This window comes from Tigriopus californicus, chromosome 9 (genome assembly GCF_007210705.1).
Source record: "Tigriopus californicus strain San Diego chromosome 9, Tcal_SD_v2.1, whole genome shotgun sequence".
Taxonomy (NCBI): Eukaryota; Metazoa; Arthropoda; class Copepoda; order Harpacticoida; family Harpacticidae; genus Tigriopus; species Tigriopus californicus.
The window spans coordinates 2963924-2991658 of record NC_081448.1 but is presented as its reverse complement, the minus strand read 5'-3'; the positions used below and the strand labels follow the sequence as shown (position 1 = coordinate 2991658).

Sequence of the window (27735 nt, the reverse complement as noted above, 5' to 3'; positions counted from 1 at the left end):
CCCAAGTGGGTTTTGTGAGTAAAGGTAGATGGTATGGTATGTATATATAGTAGCAGAGAATGCACACAAACGGAACAACATGAGTGCATATACATATACTGAAGTGAGGAAGAACGAGAGAAACGGTCCAGTTTGGCTGAGTGTTGTGTGTGTTTGAGTATGTAAGGAGTGCCAGGAATAAGGAGTAAGAGAAGGAGGAGAAGGAGAAGGAGGAGGGAGAATGGCAGGAGGTTTGGGCCTTCTTCAAGGTCTTTTTCTCATCCTTGGTCGGTCGAAAGGGAGAAACCGTGTCCTTGGACTAGCTTCAGTCGGTCTATTCAGGGCTGTTCGGTGAGCATTAAGCAGTTTCAGCTGCTCCTCAGTGTTCCAAAGAACCCAGGCGTTGGTGTTCAACACCTCGCCTGGTTTCGTTGGCGTGCATGCCATTGAATGAATTGGGACCGGAAAAAAAGATTTTCCTTCTATTTTCGTGTGACTCCGTCGAAAGAGGGAAATCTAGAGATCATGCTGCCTCTGATCGGATAATTACATTTATCAAGTCTGGCCAAGAACGGTATGCTATCACCACAACTATTGACATTGGTAAGCGCTTACAATCGCGGCCAGAAGTAGATTCGTTCTACTCTGTAGCATATTGACCAAGGCTGACCAAGGTCAATTGATTAGCTGATTGTTTGACTGCAGGGCTGAAAGATGGTAGCTCCCAATACAAAAGGCCCTGGTCCAAGATTCGGCTAATTTGAGGAAATCAAAGCATGTGGTGCAATGTGAGTACTTGCTTCGGAACCCGAAAGGAAAAGAATGACCAGGATGAGTCTTCAGGGTACCAAATAAGGTCAAAAGAACATCTGAGCATCCCGAAGATATATGAGAGCAGACGATTGGACTAATTCTTTTGCGCCAGAAGAAACACGTGACAAATTTGGTTCTCTTAGAAAGCACGCTATATGGTAAACAGGAAGTTCGTGCGTGTTAGGCCAAGCTGCGTGAAAAGCCTCGATATCGAAAAGATGAGGGGAGAAGAGAAACAACTGGCTGGGACTGCGCATGACAATCCAACTCTGAGTTCAAAAATCAAGTCTTTTAAGGCAAACAATTCACACCAGAGAGCATGAAAAATAAGCAGCTGGATGAATTTACGTGGGCATGATCGAGTTGTGGAGGATTTCGAATGCTGTTGACGCGCTTAGAATTAGCACTAGTGCCATGAGAGGGATTGGATTGAGCAGGATCAAGCTGGTCAAGTTGTGATGGTCGTTCGAACGAGAAAGAGGAGCTTAGGTCTACCTGACTGTTACTGCGCTTGAATTCCTGCAAATAGTTCAAACAGCTCTGTGTTGAAGATCGAATCATCTGAAAGAATACATAATACGAGGTACCAATACAAGGGTGGCTTGGGTTTGGCTGGGGACGGGTTTAAGGACAACTATCGGAGGCGAAAAGGCTTTTCGAGTCCAAAGCGTGTTTCAAGGGTTTCACGAGCAATGTTTGGCCACGAGGGTACACACACACACACAAACATACATCTACATCTACATACACATACATAATGGTGCTTGAAACTGATCTTGAGGCAATTTGGGGGCACAAGTCCAGCGTGAAGAGCAAGAACGATGAACCTTGACTGCTTCTGACATTGGACTGACATTCAAACAAAAGGCCAGTGGTTGAACAAAAGTGTACTTTGTTATCAAATAAAGTCTGTCAAATTGATTGCAGAGGCAATTTTTGCCACTTGCAATTCTACCTTTAACAAAGCCCCACATTCCATGAGAGTTTTGTTCAGATTTTTGTTGGCTCACGACCAAACGCTCTGAACACAACTGAGTCCGGGTATTTACAATGAATGCAATATGGTCCAAAGCCATTATTCGATTGCTTTCCCCGCATGAATAAATATCCCTTCAAGGACCTCCATTCCGTCCCCCCCTCCCCCTCCCTTCCTTAACTAGTGCATACAATGCCAATACGAACCAGAAGGGACCCCTTGTATGTATGTATCATTGCACATGTCCATGGAAATCGGTAAGACCGGACAATTAGAGCACCTCGTTTCTTATATGTAATGTCTCTCTCTACTCTGAACTACTTCAAAATGAATATATGCATGGCTACTCGTTTTACATTTATGATAATTAATATGTATGCATGCGAGCTTCGAGTATTACTTACTCGTCGGGAATCATTCTGAGCACGCTCGAATTTCTCTTGCAAGCGATCGAAGTCAGACTGCGTCTTCTCCAGGGCTTGTTGAGTCTTCTCTTGTTGCAACTGGTATTTGCCCGCTGATGCCTGAAACGGAATCAAAACGAGGTTATTGTACAATTCTAGCCTTTGAGTGGTATTAATCCCAGTCTTTTCTATGATCGAGATAACGCTGAAGAGTCAATGGTTGGATCTGGGAGAAGGTGCTATGAACATATCTCATGGATGGTCTTTCTTGACATATCTCGAGTGGGTTATGCGGGGAACTTTTTTGGCGCAATATCATCGTGGCTCCCTAGCCATGTTCCCAAGATCAAGAAGGGTGTAACAATGTGGGCTTTGGTACATGGGACACCGACTCTTTCATGCAAGAAATGAGCTCATTCAACCATGGGAGTGCACCCACGGCTCCTTTTCTTTCTATGGTCGTCTTGCTCTTAATTTAAGAGTCTGCAAACGCGAGAGACGACGACCCTTAGGAAGTTACTAAATAATGTTTTGATGAAAAGGAAACTTGAGGGAAGCATTTTCTGCCACTCAAGCTCAATACTCGAGTATCGTAATATTCAAAATTATTCAAGCTTCAATTCACAAGCCAAGCTTGTCACTCAATGATTTTTTATCTCTGGTCGTCAATTAAGCATGTTGTGCGATCTTTTGCAGATATATTTTTTCTCCCTAATGGTCTTACATGATTTATGAAGTCCAGAATCGTTGCTTGTCCTGATTCATAATGCAATAAGTCAGGGAAAGTTAGGGATTTGTTTGCTCAACCATTTGGTAACTATTGAGTTGCCCAATAATATTTCTGGTTGCTCTTCACCTCCAGAAGAGAAACGAGATCCCAAAAGCTAAAATGGGTCAAATCAGGCCCCAGGGTTTGTTCCATAAATGTATATCGTATCAAAGAGATCTATTGTACTTGTTAATGTGATTCGTACCTGTGAACGTTCTAAGTCCTCTCGAAGTTTGTCAATATCGGAAACTATCTTATCTCTGTCAGCGTAGGATCGGTTCAAGGCCTGTTGCATTTTCTCTAGCTCGTCTTGAAGATTATCATTCTCGGTTTGCGTGCTTTCCAATTTGGCCCGAAGACGATAGATTTCACCTTGAGATTTTTCGATCTGGAACGACACATAAAATATAGAGCGACCCCATGACCAGGGATCAAGAAAGGGGCTGATTGCCCTACCTTCTCCTGCATTTGTTCCAATTCCACGTGGGATCGATCGTAATCGCTTTGGTTGAGTCTGAGTTCTGCTTGGGCACGTCGTAATTCGGTTTGGGTCTTTTCCAGCTTGTCCTGGAGCTCTGCAATCTCAATGGCATTTCGGGCGACAAAGCTTGGATCCGGGGATCGGCTTCGGCGATCTCTATCGCTCAGATACGGATCTCTGGTCTCACGCGGATCTCGCGGATCCCGTGGATCTCTTGGATCCCGTGGATCTCGTGGATCCCGTGGATCTCGTGGATCCCGTGGATCTCGTGGATCCCTTGCTTCTCGACTCATGCGCTCTAACTCGAGGTGTAAGCGGTCATTATCAGTTCTGTAGGGCATAAAAATATCAAAGTTTAATGATTACAAACCCTTGAGTCGAACCCTTGAGAGGCGCGAGAAGTTTGAAGGAGAAAAAAAGATAATTTTAGACCCCGACTCAAAGGGGGCTTCATTGTTGATATTTTTAACTTTTCTCTTCCTTTGTGGCTAAAATTAGTTTGAAAAGTAGTTCAGCTCAACCCCAAAAAGCCCATATTTGAAGTTTCTTCCTTTTAGAAAAGAATGCGCTTCTAAAGCAAAAATGAAATTCCAATTGAAACACATTTCAGTTTGCAAAATGTGGCGACACTGATCCACACTGATAAACAGATATGCGTTACTAATCGCGTAAAGGTCAACTAATCACCTAACTACCAGTAATAGAAGAAATTCAGTTTCAATAAGCATGCTTGTGAATCATAATAAAGATGAGCCAAAATACCTTAATCTTTCAATCTCCAGTTCGGCGCGTGTGAATTTCTGGCGCCAATCGTTGTAGTCGGAGTAGCGCGTGGAAGTGTCGCCATGGGCCTTTTCCAATTCGGCCTTGGATTTGCCCAATTCTGACTGAGAGTTCTCCAATTTAGCCTCCAACTTATCCTTTTCGGAGTACGACTTGTCCAGGCGCACTTGGAGCTTCTCCACTTCAGACTCGAGGGTGTGAAGTTTCATCTTGAAATCGGTGATCTCTCGCTCATGCAGCTCCTTCTCCTCTTTGATGTCTTTCTCAGCACGGTCACGCTGGTCTCTGAGCTGGTTGATCTGCTTATCACGGTCGTTAAGGGCCTCCTCTAGACTGGTTAATGTGCCTTCAGAGGTGTAAGTCTGAGCTTGAATGGCGTTCAATTTGGATCGAGCCAGTTCCACCTGATTATCCTTCTCTTTTAGCAAATCCTCCAAGTTCTCAATCTGCAGCAGAAAAAGAAAAGCCCTCCAGGTTGGTAAACTCGATTTCATTCATAATCAAAGATGCACAAGGTTATATTGGCGGCCATTTCAACCAGTCTCTTGGGAGACACCCGTGTCCCATTTCTCAGGGCAAAGCTTCGTCGTGGTCCCTGAGGCCATTTTCAGCAAAGAAAAAAACCTGAGAGAACCACTTCTAGTGAATGTGAAGGGAAACGTAAAGTGAAGGAGGTTGGAGACCGATGAAGGGGAAGCAAAAGAAGAGGAGGATTGGAATGACATACGTACCTTTCGTTGAAGAACATTGACTTTCCTGTCCTTGATATCGACCTGATCGCGGAGCTCACTGATTTCATTGGCGATGCGGTTTTTGTCTTGGGTGGCTGTCAAGGCCGCTTGAGTTTTCTTCTCAATCATTTTGTTCTTCTCTTCCAATTTACCTCTCAATTCATCCACCTGTTTATGAAGGAAGATGAAGCGAAACGAATTCAATTGGTTGTCACTTTCTACGCGAGTCATGCCAGGCTGCGTTTCTTTAGTCTATTTTAACCCGACAATGTCTCTTTCTTGAAGTTGGGAGCTTAGAAATAAGTTTCCAGTTGCTCTTCATTTGCATACCAAAATGGGAAGAAATGGCTCAACGAGAATTGAACCAGAAAAGAAAGAGGAACGAGGCAACAGTTTTCACCCTTTGGATACCTTGTTTTTAACCTAGTGAACAGGAACCTTCTCCTATGGAAGAGTGCTTCCTAAGAACACGTGCAAATCCCCACTCTATATGGACCTTTCTCGTCTCTAGTTTTGCAATCCAGTATTAAAACTGGAAAGAGCCCTGAAGGGACCAGATGAAAACCTCTTTTCGAGAGCTTACGTCTATCTGGAGCATGTTGTAATGTTCCTCCTTGGCGATGAGGGATTCCTTGAGCACCGCAATGTGCTTTTGATAATCCGCATGTTGCTCTTCCACGGTCTTCATTTTTGCTCCGCATTGGACAAGCTCTTGTTCTTTCCTGTGCAACTCATGTCGCATGTCCTCCAGCTATAACAAAAGGAGCAGTATATATTTTAAAATGCAGTGTATATACTTGTATATAGAGTACTACTTAAATTCGATTCAAATATGTAACTACTGAAATGCAATAGCATCCCAAGGCAAGGACACTAAAGCAAGGAAACGCCACCTTTTTGTGATCACCAAACCTTTCCCGCCAAGTAAGGCCTAAACTTTTGCCGCTGAAATTTTTGAATGTCAGTTATTGGCGTAATTATTGAACAAAATATGTGACTAATATCATTTTCGTAACCATTGATGGTATGTGCTTAAAACCAGGCATTCAGATAAACTTAAAATGACTTTAAACATGTCTTAAAGTACAACAACTGAAAAGTGCTAATTAGGTTTTCTTGATAAAACAAGAATTTGCTCAAAACACAATCAATAAATTCTCTTTTGCCAAAAATATTATTTGTAGAAAATTCTTTCAGACACATCTTGACCAAATTTCAAGTAATTTGACGCATTTGTTATGAATCTATGGTTCTTACTCTAGGAATGGCCCTCAATCCAAAAGTAGACATACTGTAGCTCTGAGCTACGTATTTTTCTTTAAACTCATTTGGATGCTTCATAATCATGAAATAATAATTTTAAGAGATATGGCACCTGTTTTATTTGACTATATTGGTATTTTGGATGCTTTTGCAAGAAAAACAATTTATTGGAGTACAAAGTGCAAATTGAGATCTAGTCTACTGTACTTTGATATTTCTCTGTGCCCCTTCAATAATGCCTGCCTTTTATGCAAACTTTCTAATAAGTAGAAATTAAAACTCTACAAAAAGATAACTCATTCCTTTCTCATCAATGCCGCCTGATGTTTTTTTGTCAAATGTGTGGGTTTAGACAAAATTATCAATTGTCCATCGAAGATATTCAAATTTGTTAAAATTTATGTACATGCACTTTTATTGCTTATTCCATACATTTTTTTATATTTTGTTAGTCTACATTACCCATCAATTAATAAAACGACTCTTGATGATTTTCTATCTATGTGTGTTGAGCCAATTTTACGCAATATTTCACCAATTTCAATCGAAAAACAATTAGATTGTTTTTGATTAATTTGATGTTCATTTATTCTTCTGATTTTCAAGATTAATTCAGAAATATTTAGTATATGGACGGAGTTGTATATCAAGGAGATCATTATTTAATAAAAAACACCTTAATGTACTATGCAGTAAAAATAATCTTGTTTTATTTGTACTGGAGTTAATGTCTTGATTCAACGCAATGGCCTAAGTTGGCGGTGAGGGGAAATCCGTGTCGTTTCCTCTCTATAGAGTCCCTGCCCAAGGACACAGGAGTGTCAAATGATTTGGATGCAATCGTAAATGACAAATTTTCTTCTTGCTAATTCTCGGGTTTATAACCGACAAAGGGAAAGAAATACCCTGTAAGTTATGTAATGCCATATATTGTAAAATATTTGGTCATGCAAAGCGTTCGAGTTTGCCGCTCTAGGACACCCTTGAATAAAAGGTTGGTCTGGGATGATTAATAAAAAGCGATCCAAGTCTCGTTTAAAACTTAACATTGGATCATCTAATGTATAGAACCGTCGAAGAGAGAACGGCAACAAGTTATACAAAGTTGGGAGCTCGATTCAAAACAAAGGAGGACTTGACGCTTTTCAATAGCTGTTTATCCAGCGGGTTGCGCTTAAGGCGTATTTCACAAGAGATGCCTCGTCCATCGCTAATACTTTGCCTTATTCCCGGACTAGGACAAAGAAAAGGAAGACATTTAAAGACATGAAGGATTTGATAACGTTCGTATCTACGCTGGACATTATAAAATCCCAAGGTCTGAAGTCTTTCGCAATAGATAGCTCAAATAAGACATGTCTTCAATGGATTTCGTAAAACATCGCAGACATTGGGACCAAGATTGGGAAGCATATTCGAGATGTGGCTGAACTATGTATTTGAAAAGGGTTCTCATGGTAAATACGTCCCTGGATTTAAACGTGCGGCAAATCCAGCCGCAAGTTTGGAAAGCCTTAGGCCGGCTTTATACTAGTTTATACTAGGGTGGAAAACCAAGATTGAATCCGGTTTGGGGATTGAAGTAGGACTAGTGTTGGGGCGATATTTTGGTGCATGCGTCTTTTTGTTCGACTTGAGTACAATAAAAAATCTGGAGTCCTGTGCTCGACTCAAGTCTTTTGTTGGACTTGCCACAACACTACCCCAACTTCAATCCTCAAACCGTTTTCCATCCTAGTGTAAAGCCGCCCTTAGTCACCTTCGATTAGATGTGTCCTCAAATTTGCCATTGTCTTGTACAATTATCTCTAGGACCTTGATAGAGCTTACTGATTGAATCGGGTTGGAATTTGAGCCATTTATTTACAGAAAAAGGACCTGTTTAAAAAGGATGGCGGTGGAAAACCACTTCAAGCTTCGAGTGAAACCAAAGTTGGGAGAAAAAAGTCCTATAAGGACAATGTGCAAGTGTTTCAAAATTATGGAAAGGTTCATCCGAGCATTAAATAAAGTCCTAGCTCTGAGGTTCGGGTAGAAATCTACCCACAAGATCATTCGTATAGCTACCTGAAAAGTTTTGATCTGTGCCTTAAGTTTGGAGTCATCCAAGCACAATCGAATAATCTAGTCTCGAAAATTTTCTGTACGTTCGTTCACCCTACATTATCAACTTTACTATCAAATAGCATGGACTGAATTCTAAAAATAATAGCATCTTTTTCATCTCTTTGAGCATTTCTGATTAAGAACATTTTCAAGTCCAAGGAGCCGGGATAAAAAAGTTATGGGTCCAAAGAGTGATCCCAAAGGGTCTCGTAAAGACTGGTGGTACAAGTTAGTTGAGGAGGCTGTTGTCACTTTCTCCGAATTTGTTACATTCTGTCGTCACATTCGTAAAGACAGTGAAACACGTGGAAATGGTCTGACTCTGAGAGGCACAAAAATTAGAGGTGATCCCTTGGGCCAACTTATGTAGCATAGTACGACCTTTTTCGATCTAAGATTCACTCCTTGGCTTTGAAAATAGGCCTGGTTTCGGGGGCATTTGAGACTGAAGTGCCAAACATCGGTGAGATGCATTTCTATGTTCGTTTCAACGTCATCCTCTGTTGACAAATAATCATCTCTCGTGTTGGGGTGAAAAAAACTTTGCTCATGAACTTGGAAAGTCACTGCATATCGGATGCAATGACGATATGTGTTCAAGTGCATTCTGAATCATAGCGTTAGAACCCAGAGATACTGAGTAAAATATCGTTTGCTATGAAGTCTAATAGCGGGAAGTGAAATCCAGTTGGATTAATTATCATGACACGACACTTCCTTCTTATCCTCGGCCCAGACATGAATGGAACCGAGGCTTTGTTCCAGTCTGGTTTGTCCTCATTATGTCGGTGGATTTCAACTTGGCAGGCGGAAACCAATCTAGAAATTAGTTTTCCCTGTCTTTTCCATGGCCTCTCAAGGCAATCTGTAATCAAGATTCCACTTTATTTCAAAACTTTGGCATCTTGCTCGCTCTCTCCGAAGAAGATCAATGACTTCGTTCTTTGACAAAAAAATCCAAAGAGAGGCCTTTGTCTAGGTCCTTCGAGCGGAATTAGAACGCAATGTTTTTGGTTTGAAATGCAAAGAGATTTTCATCTTTGTCTATGTCTCCAGAGGGCAATTTTTCTTCTTGTTTCGCAGCTCTCAGGGAGTTTCTCAAGGCTTTCCTCTTGACACGGCTAACACGTCTTGCCACAATGCAAACCAGACATAGTTCCAATGTCAGCAGCTCCGAGAGAGCCCTTCAAGGATCATGATAGCAAATGTAATTTCACCCAGGTTCGAGAGGAAAGAGGGAAGCTCCTTTCTTCTTTTGATATCCCTCGTTCTCACAAAGTGCATTCATGGTTTTAAAGTTTGGAAAGATGGGAAGGTGTTCGAGTTGGCTGACTTGGCTCGTTGGCCACAGATGTCGCCTCGACTTTAGACTTGAATCCTACTCCTCGTTCCTCGTTTGATAAGTGTTTACGGGCAAGCTATGAGCTGCATGTAAACTCGAGAGCTGCCAAAGGTCAGACTTTACCCAATGCTCATCACATTGAAAGGTTAACGTTGTAAAGGCCCAGACTAGCATGTCTCAATTTTGCACTCAAGGACGTCAAAGGATGAGTGACAAAAAAAAATCAAGTAATCTCAAGGCTGAGGGATTTGTTGACTAGGTTTCTGTGAATGAGTGATTGCATTTCCGCTCACGAACCTCGTTATTGTTCTAAACATCAAGTTGGGTATCAAGGGATCGTATCTTAGTACCCATCTCATTCAGGTTATGCAAAGGTCCCTTTTGTTATATGAGAGCTTCCTCTCTATTTATGCTTTGACGGTAGGTGATGCATATCAATTTTTAGTGATGACAGTCTCCACTACACACACACAGTTGTATAGTTCACGTGTCAAGGGAAGGGACCAATGACACAGCAAGTTTCCCGAATGAGTGTTACCATTGGATTGGAGACTGCCTAGCGAACCTTTCGGCTTTCTCCGTTGAGTAGAAGTGGTAAAAAGCTAACATAGCCAAAACTGGTTTTCATCCGCCTGGCCTTTCTTTTCTACGTTGTGTTCCACTTTTATTGTTCGGAAAGACCAATTCTATGGAACACATATATGTTCCACCAATTGCATAGCCTTTTGAGCAATTGGACCTTGAACGCGACAACTTTTTGCTCCCGCTGATCTTTCGATGAGGGTATGTCAGGTCTTAATGGACCTGGCTTTGGTCAGTATTTATCGTACTTTCTCTTACGTACTGTTAACTACGGGAGGATTTCCAACTAAAAAGCTAGTGCCTGAAATAACTTTTGATTGGCTCGCTCTTTTTCAGAATTTCGCTTACAAGTCGGACCATTTATTATGAACTTTTTGGGCCGTCAAAAGTTGTATCAAAGACACCTTGGCTTTGAATTTTTTTTTGTGTGAGTCCTCTTAGATCTTTTATTCCGATTTACTGAAGAAAAAAAAACTTGTTTTTGATTGTTCGCTAAATGGCATTCACACAACAACTCGTCCCTGAACAAAGATGAATCTTATAAGGTACTCAATAAGTGCTAAAAAAGGTTCACTGAGGGTAAACTAAATTTCACGTTTTATAAATACACACTCAATTTAATGCATTATACCCAATGACATGACAAAGAGTCACAACAAAATTAGTATCATTATTAGATATAATAATTCCGCCATTTAACTTAGCAGAAAAACATCCACACATTTCAGATATATCTTGCTGATGTCTCAACTCCTACTTTCTACATGAAAAACATCCTATCTTTCTTTTCAAAACTTTGAAGTGTGCGTTTCTAGGTTGTCAATAGTCTGCATTTATAATTGAACCTGCACTCGCACCAACATAAGTTGGAAGCGACGTGCAGGACCAAATTCATTTCCATTTTGTGGACCATTGGACCTGCAACTTTGCCAATCTGGTCAACTTGGACTGGAGAACAGAGAGAGAGGACAACCAGATCCCATTTTCTGGCCAGATACAACATAAACAGTGGTCTCCGGGATCATTGCTTGTCCTCCTGTTCTGCACAGAGTGGTCACAACGATTTATGACTCGAAAAAACACCCAAACATTGGTGGTCCCTACAAGCCCAGATTATGGATATGCAGGCACGCACAAGGTACGTAATTCTTATCCAATAAAGTCTAACTCCAAACATGCAAAAGTTATCTGACTTTGATGAAATTCGTATCTTTTGTTGATGCAGAATGGGCTCGGCGACCCCCCCCCTCAAAAAAAAGGAAATGAATGGAAATAGTAGAAATACAGTCGCAAAAAGGCTTAGATTTTAAAAACAGTTTTCCCTTATTTAGTCATGGCAAGTTGTACGTATTTGTCTATGCTTTTAAGGAAGGTATGGCAACTATTGGCCGGCATTTGCTTTACCTGTCTTTGAGCAACCACGTGCATATGTTGATGAACACGAGCTTCTTCCTCTTTGCCTGAAACGTAGACCAAAGCTTGATTAATACCCAATTTTCCACCAGAAATTGAGCTTGAACCTGGTAGGCTCAACGGAAAAAAACAGCCTTTGGCTTAAACTCTTTCCAGGCACTCTTTTTGGATCAGTGTCTTTCAAAGAGCTTTGGCCTTGAGGTTCTTGGCTTGCCTCCGAGTTGATAGTCTCATCGTCTCATCCGAAAGCATTCATTGAATCCCCTGAAAAGTCAAGCTCCATGGTGCTTCTGACTTTCGATTGTGACGCCAAATATCGTGTGAAGACGAGATTTCACGAGATACATTTTATATTGGTGATCCATTGTTTCAGGAAATGCCAATGTGCATGGGAACCCCATAACAAAAGGAGCGAGACATCTTGATTGTTTCAAGTGCTGTTGGCACCTGACGTCATTGATCTGGGCGAAAAGGTCTTCGTCTCTCATTGTTCTTGCTCACATCCGAGTCAAAAGAGAAGACACATTCAGCGAGTCCTGTCGAGGACGACGAGGCTAAGGACGGGTGAACTGGGGATTTGGAACTCCCCAAAGCCAAATAGTGACAATTGGATTGAGTCTGAACGAACAGCCAGTGCAATTTTTCCACTCGGGCCAAACAATGGGAGATGTGCTCCTTCGCCCTCGTTCTTGAGGTTCGTTTTTCTCCCCGTCTCATCCGCTATATATAGTTGATACAGACGAGTAAGTCAGGCATCACGATTTGGTATTCTACCTTTCCGCCTTCGAGTCCGTTTTAGGAACAAAAAGAGGCCTTGGAACCGGGCCAGAACGAGTTCACCTCGACGAATGGGTAAACAGTTTTTGTCCGTGCTCAGTCTCGTTTTTTCGCCTGGTGCTCGTCTCTCCGGCTCGCCCAAGGAATTGATCTGGCGGCACCATCTAGACCTCATTCCTCGCATATCTCTTTGGCCCATAGATCAATCACTCTCATGATCTGGATGCCCTCCTCACTTTCTGTCTACACTTTACCATGTATTGATCACGGGACCACCACAACGTCGAAGGATTCATCGACGCAAAGACATGGATGTGGAAGCCTCCTAAGAGCGATTGTGTGTAAAAGGAATACGGTACAATGATCGATCCACCCCACTTTCAATCCCATTTATGAGCTTCTCAGGCTTTCTGGACCATATCTGATCAATGATAATACTTCCGAGAGTCTTTTCATTTTGGCCAGGCCAGCGTCACACTTACATCATTGGAAAACGCAAAATCTGGTCACCTTGTTGTTGGCGGAAATGAGGCGAAATGACACTGGTGCCCCCAACGCTCATTCAAACGAAACAAAAGACAATGATGGACATGTTCCGATTTCGGATTTTGGACCCGAGAACTCACCTTCTCCTTTGCTTTGAAGCATTTCAAGCAGTTTCTTGATGCTTTCGTCACGTGCTTGAAGAGTTTGTTTTTGAGTTTCGATGCGTGTTTCCAGCTCCTAAAACAAAGAGAGAAGGGGAAAAGCTGTCAATTCATGAAGTGTTTTACAAACAATCATGTGTCATGCCACTACTTCCTGAATTCAGGCGACGCTAATTAAAAGGACGATTCTATCGAAGTAATGAGGGTGTACTGCCGCACAAGAGCGAGGGCAAATACATTCCTTCAGTTTACCAATATCCTTGCTCGCTAAATTGAGGGCTCAGAGGTTTTTTCCAGACTAGATTGGTTGTTGACCACCGAGGGTTTACGCCGATTTAGTGAAGCTTTCATTGTCAGGTGGACCAACAGAAATATTTCTGCAACTCTCAGCAAAAATACCCAATACAATGAATTTGCTCCTTCCTCATCCTTTATTTTCACGGCTTTTCCAAGGAAAACAGACTTCTACTTGTGGTTCAGCGAGGAAGGTCTTATGTTGTGTCACTTTTGTATGACGCAATGCTTCTATTGATATAGAAAACACTCTCCAAGAGATCGTCTTTATTACGTACCTTGATTGTTTCTTTCAGGATGGCCACCTCTCGAGTCAAATGGTCGTTCTCTATCTGCAAGGCCTCAATATGGGCCTTGATCTCTGGATTTGTCTCCTTTGCGTGTTGCCGATTCTTGACCACTTCTTCTTCCAGCTGTCGGACCAACATGGCTTGTTTCTGTAATGAAAAAAGAGCAAGACATTACTTGCAATTGGATGCTGTCTTTGTCGCTGAAGGTGCATGGGGATATAACCAATAGTTTGAGGATCGAACATTTCAAAAAGGTTTTCAAAGGATACCCTGTATGATAAGTAAATGGCCGAGGCAGAGAGAGAATGAGGAACAAAAACGTGAAAGGTCATCTCTTCATTTTCTATACTCGTCCAACGCTATTTGACAAGGTGACAGTAATTGACCAAACCTCTAGAGGTCAAAATGGTTTTTGGACGCGAGTACGAGAAAAACGAGAACCATTTCGGCCTTTTTGTTCATTCTCTCGCCCATGCACCATACTAGCCGTGGCAGCACCCAAGGCAGATAGGAGCTAAAGAGCTGTCTCCATTGGTTATAAAGGTCTCGGGAAAGGCAATTCCTCTTCGTTCTTTCATCTTGTGAAGATTAAGAGCTCGCACCGAGAGGATCCCAACCTGGGTTTTATCGCTCTTTGTATGTATGAACGTAGACAAGGAGATCCTAAATGACCTCAAAAGCCTTTAAGCAATCCGAAAGACTCCCTTCCCTCTGACTCAAGACGTGCCAATAAGGCCGCAGACGAATATGAGCAGTTGACTGTAATAAGAAGAGCTTTTCATTGCTTGCAGATTCGTGCTTGACCAAAGAAATAGGGAACTTCAAACATATGCCACATCAAAGTGGGATGGTTTTGGAACAATTTGCAAGCCTTTGTGCCATATTGATATTCAGAATGACAGTTGGGAGGGGGAGGGTCGATTTTGGGAATCGAATTGTCTAGAAAAGGAGTTCAGCTCATAAATTGAATTGGAAAAAAGTTTGGGCTCAAGTTCCTGGAAAAGCGCAAAGCCCGTTTGTTTGAACCAAGCAGGATTTTCCAACTCAGAGACCAAATAATCATACAGCGTGGTTACCGCAAGAGGATGCAAATCGTCCATATTCAAGGAACTCTTGAATGAATTGCGTGCAATAGCCAAGTTTGTTCGATTGATGAGGAAAACGAAGTCGACCTTGGAAATATTGGACTGTCATCTTTGGCAAAGTTGAGTTGAGGCTAGGCATTACCGATGGCTTTCCCATCATTTGTCTTTCTCCATTGGCACTCCATTCTCCATAGTCACATGAAATGGGCGTGGCCGGGATAAGTACTTAGCTGAATGTCTCAAATCTAGACGGAACTTCTTTTGGTGAAGAAGAATGGATGAGAAATTAGGTCCAGATTTGGGGACCAATAACCACAAAGAGTCGTGTTAGAGACCAACTTCTCTTTTCTTTCGTTCCAAGGACTTGTGGAATGGAACCAATTTTTCCTGGCGAGAACCCCACTTGATTTGAACCCACTATGGAACCAAATGAAAGAAAGTAACCAACTATTCTAAAGACATCAGGAGTCTCATTATTTTTCAAGTCTCTTACAACTCTTGAATGGGAAGGATCTCATCAAACTACATTGAGCACAAAAGCAAAGGTCGTTATTTTCTAGAGTTCCCTTGGCAACCCTGGGCTACTAACCAAGGGCTAATCTTTATTTTCTCTCACGTCCCAACATGGAACCCAGTTCTGAACCGAGGTTTCAAGACTGGGTTCCAACTTTGAATTTCTTGCACATTATATTGTAGTAGGCTAGAGTAGGATAGAGATCCATACAATGGGATAGGAAGGATACACTAGGATGTATAGTTGACAGTACGTACAGTGGGCTAGAGTACACTATTTTGCACCTGTTCTTAATCCCTCCCAATTCTCAAGGTGCTTGGAAGCCTTTCAATCTCATGGCCAAACTTTTCCGAGTACTAAGTGAGGGAGTGAATGATTGTAAAGGAAGGCAGAAAAAAGTGCAAATGGAATAGAGTGAACAAGACGAATCAGCCTGGACCTTCTTTATCTTGCTTCCCCTGGGGAGACTATTATTTGTCTATCGGCAAAATCCCTGTCCTACCAAGAGTCGGGCGTCAATTAACTTCTACCTACCGGCAAACGAATACTACTTCTCCAAGATCCTATTTCCAGTCTTTACACGGAATATCGAACCCTCACCAATTAGTGCTCGCAAGCAGAGAGTCTGCCTCTTCCTTCTCCTCCACGAAACGGACCTTTCATATACAGAATAAACAGTGGAGCGCACAATAGAAATGGTCTCGTAGGGTCCTTTCCTATCGTTGTAATGAATACATTGCCAGGCAGAATTGAAACAATCCTCTTACGAAAGCCACCTTGTGCTTAAGCTTGTATCGTATATGGCAATGTACTGTACAGTACTTATCAAGCAACTCATAGAGCACAAAAATATGGGAGGCCGAGTGACTGCGTCAAGATATTCTTTGGCTCATTATTGATTGGGGCTCTTCAGATTACGAGAATGCCAAATAGACATGCAATCATTCTTCGCTGCTGGGACAGGGAACTTTTTTTCAGTTCTGACACGTCGAAACGATCCCGTTCCATTTCAGAAGGGACCGGATCAGATGTTTGCTGCCTCAACAAAGGAAGTAAGTTGGTCCCTTGAATGGACCTTGCACAGTGTAATCTTAGTCCCCATTGGCTCTGCTAACTCCAGGGACAGAGATAATGATGGAACTAACCCCGAAAACAACAAGTAACTCTGGATATGAATGAAGCTCATAAACTTGAAAGCTAGAAGCAAACTACTAGCTCAAATAGAAAACGATAAGAATGGACTCGTTCGAATAATGGTACGAGTATAACTGAATTTCATTTCTCCGGTCATAAAGGTAGGCCATAAAATAAATTGCTTTTGAATAGGGGCCCGTAGGTTTGGGGAGACATTGAAGGGAGTTGTGGATTGACCAAGTTTTGAGCGCAAGTTTCCAAATTCCGATGAAACCTGTTGTGTTCCTCCGAGTGACACATTCCAAGGAGGCAAATGCCAAAATGAAATTCTTTTCCAACTTTTTCCTTCCCATCCGCCTTTTCCCGTTGAACACGATATTGGGTCGTTTGATCTCGGGATAAACGTGTTTGAGGAGGTAACCGGAGTTGAAGTGCTTCAAGTGGGATCTAACATGGGGGCGCTTACAACGTAGTCATTCAAAAGCAACACTGACCTGATTTTCCGAGTTCAACAGCTTGAGCTGATCGTTGATGAGACTGTACTTGGCAGACTCTTCTTTTCTCAAGGCCCGCTCTTTCTTGAGCTCCGGGCTCCAGAAGGTTTTAATACTGTGCATGCTGGAGCCCAGTTTCTGGTTGGTGAGCTCGAGCTCCTTCTTCAGGTTGGCCAGGTCGCGTTGAAGTTCCGAGTGGGTGTGTTGTAATTCAGCTAAGTAGGGATCCCGACCCATGCCAGGCGGAGGATTGGGAGACAATCTCGTCCCTCGGACCCCCAAGGGGCCCCCACTCAACATGGGGTCCCGAAGACCAATATCACGGCTGTTATAGAGTCCATCGTCGGGATTGAGTAATGGGTCATGTCGATCCAGACTGCGCTCCCGACGCCCATAAGGCCCTCCGTAGGAGCCAGGGCCAAAATCTCTGTCTAGAGAGCGTTCACGTGGCTCACGAATGGGCATGAATTCTCGATCGTAGCCCTCTCGGTCCAAAGAGTGGTATCCAGGTCCTCGGTTACCCGGCATTCCTCTGTTGACAGACCGTGACCGGCCATGCATAGGACCGGCGGGCATCGATGTGGAGCGGTGATGATCCAGAGCACGATCCATCCCTCGATCCATGCCTCTGTCCATGCCTCTATCCATGCCGCGGTCCATGCCGCGGTCCATGCCTCTGTCCATGCCCCGATCCATACCCCGGTCCATGCCGCCCCGATCCATACCTCGGTCCATCCCGCGATCCATTCCCCTGTCTAATCGATCCATTCGAGGATCTCCCAATCCACGGTCCATACCGGTTGGATCGTGATCTCTGATTCCACCACCTACTGTAAAAGCACTTGTGGAAATTGATTGTGGCACATGTCTATAGTCATCTCCATAACCTCCTGAAGGTGAATTATTGTAGCTTCGCGAGCCTACTGGCCGGGCAGCCCTGGCGGTCCCTCGGCTGGCCCCCACGGAGCTCCCACGGGTGGACCCAACCCCTGCGTAAGGCCGCGAAGGGGATTTGTCGACACCTGCAAGTTCTGGTCTTGTCAATTGATCACGTCTTGAGGTGCGTTGTTGACCGAGAGTGGAACTCCGAGCTCCATAGGCATCCACTGCCGTAGAGGTGACGCCCGTGGCGGATGCAGTGGGAATGGCTTGCGTGTATGTTGAGCCAACACCGCCTCTAGTTGTCCCGGTTGTGGTGTGGGTGACAGTCGTGGAGAGAATGGATGAGGTCGTTAGAGGTGGGGCTCCATTGCTTGCCCCATAGTGATCCCTGCCCGCCATACTGCATTCCGATTTCCTCACTGGATTGAACAAGATGTGGCATTGGATAGTGGGAGCGGATTGTCGTCATAGCATGTTGGATTTGGTCGATTTCGGTAAGCACAGAGCCGGATTGGTTTCCGTGCACTGGATCCGCACTAACCATGTCACGGGATCAGTGTAGCACACTCACTTCCAAAAGAAACCAACGAGAATGGGAGTGAGGAAGGAGTACACGGTCCTGCTGGTTCCAGCTACCCAAAAATGACACTGAATTGAATTTGCCAGCCACCAACACTCACTTCAATGTATACCCCTTGGAGCACACTGAGTACAACATTCGTTGACAAATGGACACAAGCACTTGGCCAATCAGAGAACAGACAACAACACGATTGGCCTGGCAGTCTCAAGAGGGATGTCCTCTAATTTCCACTCACATCACTATTGTAAGGCCCTTGGACCATTAACTAAACAAGCGATAACCAGTCCCTTGCTCCGAGGTTGCCAAATTTTGAATCTTTCGGTCTTGTCCACGGAGACTCCAAAGGTACCAGAACCACTACTACTTCTTCTTGTAACAAGCCACTAGCCTTCAGTCATCCTTCTCCATCTCCTCCTCCTCCTTCTTCTTTTCTTTCTCTTTCTCTTTTTTCTGGTTCTGAGAGGGCTTGGGACTTACTTGCCTTGCAGGCGCTTCATTCCAAAAGCGACCGTCAGAAGCCCCTCTCAACTTTCTCCCAGAACCGCAGGACCAAAAGCTCCCTCGTCTTTGCATGGAACCATTCGTCTCTATCCTCGACTCGCAGAGACCTTCAAGTAAGCCTAGCTATCTCCGCCAAACAGGGCTCGACTGGCCAGGTCAGCTGAAGGCCGTCGAAGGCTTCTGGTGTGCTGGTGGTCGCCATTGCTTTCAAGAAGCACAAGTAAACGATCTCTTTCACTCACTCACTCGAACCTGACTTGCTGCGAGCCTTCTTCTCCGCCTTCCTTCCCCGTTCCTCGTGGCACCTCTCGTTGGTCTCTGTTGATCAGTGGCACCACTGAAGGGGAAGCGAGGGAAACACGAAGGCGAAAACAAGAAGAACAAGAAGTACAAGAAGGGAGAAGGGAGGAGGGGGGAGGGGGATAGGAGGAGATCCTCTGTGGGAACTTTCCTGGCACAGAACCTCTCTCTGAGGCAGGGAAAGGGGAACCTCCTCTCAAGGATAACCAAAATAGCTCAGCCACCACTTGCTGGTAGAACCAGTGTTCCATTCTGACTCGCCGATAGCTCGCAAGGACAAGCAACGCCAATGAAAATCTTACTACTACCGCTTTTACTACTGCCACCACATCTCCTCCAAACCAAGTGCTCTGAAAATAGAACTGCTCATGTTATAGACCATTAGTTTAGTTTGTTTTCCTCAAGGACAGAACAATCTAAAAGCCAATGGATGAGAGTTACAGGAACCTCGATGTCCTTGTGAACCATTGAGGCAGATTTTGTCAGGAGACCAATTGAAACGTCTTGTTTGTTGTCTGGCACGCTAACCTTGGGATGGTCGGAGCATTCCAACTCGAGTCATGTGCTTTTTGGTCCTTCCCCCTCCGAAGCGCCTGCTGTCCATTCACCAATAATGCACAGAGAGGAAGACCCAAGGGCGAGCACAAGCCGTGGTGCCCCTAACACACACCATCTGCGAGGTTGCGAACGTCGGTGGGCTTCGCCGAGGTTCAAACCAGGGAGCCAACCACTCTAGGATTGCTTCAGTCCGTACGCGTTTACTCGCGGACTCCAATGGCCAGCGTCTGAAGAGAACCATCCTCCATTGGTGACCAACCCTGACAGAGGTATTGCATGAAACCAGAGGACCAGAGTGAACATAAAGGAGCCTTTCCCTTCGCCAACGACTTCTGCCTCGGGTTTAGCACAGCTACACCTTCTTCTACTGCCTGTACAGTGTGTACCAACTACTGGCACATGTTTTAAGTGGAGTGGCGGTTGTATGTACTACGTACTGTAGACGACTTCTCAGTATAAAGTGAAGAAGAAGCACTCCACTAATACAGAAAAGCCCAGTCAAGCTGATTTTCCAAGCCAACATTCACCATTCTGAAGGCGGGAGCGGCGAAGTTTGAAACTATCCTCAGGACAAGGCCACAGACTTCTGGGCATTTTTTCCAAAAGAGACCAGAAAGAACCGAGCTATCTTAAACAACTTGAATGGCCGAGAGGAGTCGAGAGATCGGGTTGTGGGAGGCAACCCAGGAAAGAATCTGGGCTCAGGGTAGCCTCTCGAGCTCTTGTTCCGATCCTCGAGATTGGCCAAATCCGTCTTAACCCATCACATTGCAGATTTATATGCTACAAGTCCATTGTACACTAGCATGATAAGCGGATAGGAGAGTCAGTCGTCAGTAATGGATTTGCATCACAGGGTGGTCTCATACTCCCAGTGGTTATGACGATTTCGAGTGCAAGTAAACGTCATTGCAAAAGGGCTGTACTTTTAGCCAGCCAGAAGTATGTGGGGTTTCCAGAGGGTCTGGAACAACTCGAGATGAGCGTCTTAATTTGGACGTTGCACCAGATCCATCAAAATTCTGGTGGAGTCGAAGTGGCGAGCGGCGTTTTCTCACAGGAAGCAGATGATTAACTAGATATATATCTCAAGCCAGAAGATACCCTTGGCACATCTGAGTGCCGAAGGGCGAAGGTATCCATCCATTCTTTTAGATTTGGGTAGAATGGCTTGGTGTATAGTGGAATAGTAAGGGCAGGAAAGGCTACCGAGGGATTCCCACCACGCTTATAATGACTTCCTTCACTACATACGTAGGTACGTGTACTGTACTCTACAGATCGTCTATGATGGAGGTGGCCAAGATGGAATTTCTTAGTATGTGCGATCATTGCAGCAGAGAGAACGACAAAAGTTGGATTTAATGACCCTAGGGAGTGACCGAGTGAGAAGAACATCCTAGAATGCAGATGTGTCTCGAGCTTCTCTCTCTTTATCTATGCCTACCCAAATTTTGGCCGCCTTACTTTTCATTTCGAATCAGCGAAGTGGGAAGTACTTTTGCGAAATGGTTGGCCTTCAAAGTGGAAAACCAACGCATCGACAAAATGGTGCCAAATCGAGCAGGAACCGAGAATATCCTCAACGAGGTAACTGAGCGGAACCACCCGTCAATGAACAGAATGACGGTCGAGACCTTGGGTCCCATTAAGCGAGTTGGCAAGAATACTCATAACGAAGCCTTTCCTCTCCTTCTAGTACACACGTGAATTAGTAACGGGATGCTTGCGTTTGGCCGCCTTTTGGATCACTCCCCATTCCAATCTGGAGGGGTTTTCCCCGAAAATCCCATGACAAATGAAAGCAAAGCTACCATCAGATAGAAATAGATGAAGTGATAGGGATGCTAGTGAAGGGCGAACTCAGCTCAATATGTGAGTGAAAAGGCCAAAGGCCGTCCTTTGCCTTTGGAATCAATTGGCCGTGGAACTGAATGGAAGGAAATGACTGCTGTTGTCGCGAATAAAGGTAGATGGGGGTCATTTCCCGTTGATGAATGGGGTTGAACTCAAAACCTGCTTGAAAGGATAGCGAACCATTGATAGACATGGGAATTTAAAACATCGAGGCATGAGAAGTGCTTTCTTAAAGCGAGAATAGCGTTTGGAGCAAGCAACATTACTCCTAGTTTATGTAGGAGTGGCTGGCTGTGCCCCTCATTGCAACCCGACCTGTGGCAATCCCAACTAAAATGTTATTAACAGTGCCGTATTTTCAAAAGTTATTGATTACAGTTATAGTCACTTTTTAGGGAACAATATTAGACCTGTTTTATGGATCATATAAATAAATCAAAATTTGCTTTGAATGAAATATGAAAGTTTGATTATGATAAATAATTGATGTTTGTTTGCTTGTTGTATCTCAATAAAATCTGCTGAAATATGACTAATTGTGATTAAAGTTACTTCACAGGTCTGATTGCAATGGTAACACCGGGTAACACTCAAGATAGAAGGTCCCGAAAATGGGACCCGTTTGAATAACGCAATAAAGTTTGAAGTGCGAGTAATTAGTCCTAGCCACTTTGATCAATGGCAAGATCTGGCAATCTCGGGAAAATTAAGCAAGTAATGCAATCAAGGTCTTAAAGACAGTCTCAGTTGATGAAAATATAGCAATACATTCAGCTACATGGGTTGGAATGTCCCGTTCATTGCCTAGAAGTTGGCTTTATGATATAGTATCTAGTCCTAAAGCTTGTGCTTTTGGATAACTATCGATCACAATTAGCTCCACAACCACACCTGCTTTTTCAGGAAACATTATATCGAGACAGACAGTCCATTGATCAATGATACTTCGAACTGGAGCCCTTCAACCTTAAACGAGGATAGCTGACTCTTCAGAGGGAATATAAGTTTAAGTGTCATTTCTAGCACTGAACACCTTCGTTCCTTCCAGATAAAAAGAATCATCGCCTTTGCTTGTAAACGCAACCGTGTTTGTACTTTCATGAGCCTTTTTTTGGTGGTGTTGTTCGGACTCAATTTGGTTGGTGGTCGCTCGAACGAATTGGGATGGTTCCATGGTTCCCACAAAAGGAGAAATTGGCTCCGGTAAGATTTACGAGCAAACTTGTCTCTTTATAAAATATTTTATCATCATTTCATCAAGTAGTGGGTTTTCACCTGATGGTGATTTTGCTGAGGGATTCTAGGGGAAAACTGGTAATTGCGAAAGACCCGTTAGGTTGATTTAAAAAAAAATGATCGAAACAAACATCGACTTATCATTACAAAAAAAAAATCGTTCATGGAGACCTTTAAGCTAGATATATGATGGCTAGACTTCGAAGAGTTAAAGCCTGCAGTTGAGCTCGCCATGCATACCTGCTAATAAGACGGAGAAATTCAATGAATAAGCTGGAGATACTTACTAAAGATTTTGTTCTTATTTTTTATAGTTTTATCATCATGGTTTGTTAAGGATCTTTAGGATAACCTAGTAAATACAGTTGTGAGTTTCACAGTTCTCAACATTGAGAAAATTAAGAAAGTCCGTGGTTCTGGTGTTACTTAACGCCAACAGATGAGTCTGCAATGCAACCAGTTTTGATTACGAATAATTTCAACGAATTTTTTCAGAATCACTTGTCAGAAATAGATGAAACTTGGTAAACATAATCAGGAACTTCAGGCGTATCCTTATTTGCAACGTCAGACAGCACAAACAAACCGGGAAGACGCACGGTAGATTGCTAAATAAACTACTGGTAGCGTGCCCTAAAAGCAATTTCTTTTCCGGACATTACGTGATCCAGGTCACTAATTATGCATAAGATTTTGAAAGAATTTGCCAAGAACAACACAAAAGCATTATAATTCAACAGAGAAATCGGCCACATCGGTCCTCTATTTGGTAGAGGCTGACTCACAAAGTGCCCTTTGATGTGGAGAAGGTAAGTCATTTTTCGTAAAGCGTAATTGGACTGTATGTACGCAATCGTCGACCCTCCTAAACATTAGCAAAGACTTAAGAAAAAGTTATTTAATCCAAATGATATAACGGCAAAAAAAAGTTCTAGGAAGGAACAAGTGTAGCTGAGTGGTCTAGAGACAACACCTAGGTGTTTGGGGTTCAAACCTCGGTGCTGGAAGTAAACTAGGACCAGTCATTTGAGGCGAGAAGTTGACCGGGACGATAACTCGATCTACCTAGGCCTAGTAAAACACTTACAATTAAACATGACTAGATCTAACATACCTTTTGAAATATATTTGAACCTGTTACGCATATTTGAGATTAGATATCTATCTATACATAGAAACTTCTATTGGATAAGAAAGTGATGATAAGAATACTGCTAATTTGCATTGAATCTAAATTTAAATGTCTCTTATTATCAAGCCATCGATTGGAATATACACAATACTACGAGTTTAGCGTATGAAAGAGTGAAGAAGTTTAACGAAACTAAGGCCAAGACGAAGTCAGCCTTATTCTGTAAAACTGGACAAAATTGTTGAAAGAAAGCAAAAAAAGAGTTTACGTTTAGCCTGCAGATTTCTACTTTCTATTTTTTCATATATGGACTTCAAGTGAAACTTGATAAGTTTTTTCTCAGATGAAACTCTTAATCAAATCCAGCACTTGTCAATATGTTTTGACTTCCTTTGAACAAAACAGATATCAAATTAAAAAAATATGTAAATCAAAAAGATAAATGAAGATGATGGAAGACGTCAATAGCAACTCTCACTGGCGCGGCGGCAGTGACACAAATAGTCAGAAGCTGTGTTTAATCATCAAAGGAGGAAACTTTACCGGAAGACTGTTAATGTTAGGTGAAAGGTCGCTAAAATTAAAAAAAAATGAAAATGTACAAATTTGACATATAAGATGATATTTTACTGATTACATCATTTTGCACATCCAAAAATATACTATCGAAATGTTAACTGCACAACAACCGAGTTTTCGATAATTGGCCAAAAATTGAAATGTCCACAGTTGACGTAATTTTAGAATTTTTAGTCCCCCAAAAATTGAAAATATAAGATATAAAAGCTTTACTCAAAAAAATAAAAAGAAACCCCAAACACAAAACCACCACTCCCATCATCATACTTATTATTGCTGCCTCAATAACGATTTCGATTCATAGCAATAAACACAATACTTTAAGATAAACTCCAGAACTTGATTAGCCAAACAACTAACTTAGGATATTATTCCCTTTACTCTACATTACTTCTTCCTTTGTTTAGATTTGATTGATGTTTGTGTTGTGTACGTCGTTCTTACATTTTAGGATAAATTGCACAAAGATTTTGGGATAATTCATAAAAGACCATGTCCATCTGCGAAAAGGGCTCCGAGGGGGCTATAAAAGTTAAACACTTGTGCGCAAACATTTCATTTCAATTTTAAACAAAAACCAAACGGATGCACACAACAGCCTATAAATATTCAGCGTTCTTCTCGATAAACTAGGTAGAAATCGTTGTCAAAGCATACATTACAACCAAGGACGCAATATCTGGCGGAAACGAGGGCGAATTTCATTCGTTCCCAGTGATTAGTTCGTGATGCTCTAGCCTCCAATTATGCTTCTCGTCCGTTCGGTCGTTCGTTCTTTCCTTATCTCTCTCTCTCTCTCTTTCCGCTTTTTTCATTGCACTCTGGATGATTTGAGGTCGTGATTTTCGACAAGCCCATATGCTCACAGGGCCCACATAACCAATACGACCAGGCTCAATTACAGATTAGTATCTGAGCTGGGGAGGGATGAATGTAATCAATCAAACAGGGTTTAATGAATTTGTATGTATACATTGAACCGTATCATGAAAATGACTTTCGTTCATTGGATCTTTAAATTTTTCAAGATAACATAAATCTCATCACGGTAAATCAGTTTTTATTCCTTGAAATGAGCGACCCTTGGTGTTTACTGGAAACCAATTTCAGTTCCCATGATATTAACCACACCCTAACCAGAAGCTCACACCATGCATGACATTCCACCTCAATGAGTCAAGATGAAAAGGCAAACAATAGCAAGATTACGGAGATCTGATTTACGAGTCAATGAGCAATGCAAGGCACTCGCTTATAACACTCGAGTGTATGTAGTATTATTATCCACACGTTTTCTACGTGAAGCATGTGTAATGTATGCATAGGACCCGGAATTTCAAGCAGACGCCAAAATGACATTCTTAAAAGCGTATTCATAAGAAATTAGTATAACGCATTTTCACTACGAATGGCATACTTGAGGAACATCATCAAAAAAGTTCCGTCCCAATGCATTGTATTTCTAAATAAAGTTTCTGGAAACAAGGCAGTCATACAATTTTGAAACAAAAATCAAAGCATCAAGGGAAATGAATATCAATGTCGCTTTTATCTTTAATTATTGCACGAATATTTTGGAGTTTAGTTTCAATTACTCGCGAAAATGATACATATAAGTAAAATTGAACAAGGATGGCAGGAAATTCCAATTCCTAAGTGAATATATGTCAACTATTTATGTTTTAGTGGGGGAGGGTGACCAACATCTTCAAAAACAATTGTTAAGGAAACACATAAATTAACAAAACTGAAAACTCCGAAAAACTTCAAACACTCTGATGATTGCACATTTTCCTTTGGGTTTGAATTTAAGAAATATGAAATGAAAAGGAATATTTGTCTGTCCAGAAAAATTCCAACTTTACACAGCCTCGACGAAAAGGTCCGACATTGGATTACGAGAAGATTCTCGTTTGTTTGCATTCTGATTTTTTGGATCAAAGGCTAACGCTAGCCAATACATCTTCCATCTTCAATTTCGATTGGATTCGTTATGTCGAATAGGCCATCAGATTAATTTTCACCGTGTCACATCAGAATATCGTTTGAAATATGCCTCTAGAATGATTTGGGACTCGAGAACTCCCTTATAGAAACAAATTGCTGTAATCACTATCTTGCAGTATCGCTTCTTAAAACAACTTCTTTCAGAATAGTTAGAATATGATTGGTCACCTTATTGAAGGCCACCAAGGCTAAAGTGGCCCGGGCGTGACGTCACGGCAGGAATCTGATCTTCGTCTACTGACTGGCCAATGGAGACATAGATCAGTTCAGAATCACTGCCTTCGGCTGGCTGGACATTGGCTGATTTGGCTGAAATGATACACTGGGGCTGATTTTGATGGGTTCAGAATTGTCATCAGGGCCGCCAAGAGATAAGACCAGAGACCCGCCATTATTTTTAGATCTGACATGAGACCGTTCTCATTTTCACAATGGGACATTCAGAGAATCAAACTGCCAGCAGCCATTCTTTATTGATTCCTATTTGGTATCAGAGGTTCATGTGGTGGTGCATCATTTGACATTCAGCGAAGGGGCAACTTGAGTGTCAAATCAGGGAGCCTCGGCAGCCCTGTTATTGCTGGCCTCTAAAGGGTTCAGACCGAAGTGTGCCAGAATTTGACCTCGGCCGTTATTCGTACTGTTGATACGACCAGGGTGACTAATATCAAGTGGCTTCAATGAAGCTTTAACACATCATTTCCCCAAACTCCTGGTCTGGACCTGTCTCAGAAGATGAGTTTGAATCTACTAATTTCAATGATTTTTCATCCGGATAAAGACGATCACCAGGGAGCAAAAATTAGAATCAGCCTGGAATGTTATGAACTTGGTCCAGTCAGTCGCTTTTTTTCCAGCACCCAAAGCAGAGGCCTGGCCTATGTATGGCGCTGATCTGTCGAATCGAAAATTATCTTAATGCCCCAAACCCGAGTCAGTCCTCCCGGACGTAATACCGTTTCATGATCTCATGGATATCGGCGATATCGGCCCTTGGCTTCAGATATTTCTGATCATAACCCACGGACCCCGGTGGGACCAGCACCTGGGCTACCCTCAGTCACACCCGTAGATTTAAGGTCGGATGGAGAAGCGCCGGCCCGCTGGCCAGGACCCAGTTCCTTTCCCAGTGAGTGACTGACGGCAAGAAACAGCCGAATCTCAGGCCAGAGCCAAGAACGCACCAGTGAGTGAGCGCCCGCCCGCCCGCCCGCCCGCGCCTC

The 27735-nt window shown here is 42.9% G+C and overlaps 1 protein-coding gene across 1 annotated transcript in view; it reads right to left on the bottom strand.

The window, feature by feature from the left end:
* Positions 1-17492, bottom strand: part of LOC131886302 (major antigen-like) — a 31369-nt gene extending 13877 nt beyond the window's left edge. The window contains exons 1-10 of the mRNA XM_059234590.1: positions 16878-17492; positions 13639-13797; positions 13046-13142; positions 11634-11689; positions 5520-5687; positions 4937-5104; positions 4185-4651; positions 3398-3752; positions 3147-3329; positions 2173-2292 (exon numbers count right to left, since the gene is read on the bottom strand). Coding sequence (XP_059090573.1) covers positions 2173-2292; positions 3147-3329; positions 3398-3752; positions 4185-4651; positions 4937-5104; positions 5520-5687; positions 11634-11689; positions 13046-13142; positions 13639-13797; positions 16878-17489 — 2385 coding nt within the window. The 5' untranslated portion in view covers positions 17490-17492. The remainder of the gene's footprint in view (positions 1-2172; positions 2293-3146; positions 3330-3397; positions 3753-4184; positions 4652-4936; positions 5105-5519; positions 5688-11633; positions 11690-13045; positions 13143-13638; positions 13798-16877) is intronic.
* Between the last annotated feature and the right edge of the window lie 10243 nt (positions 17493-27735).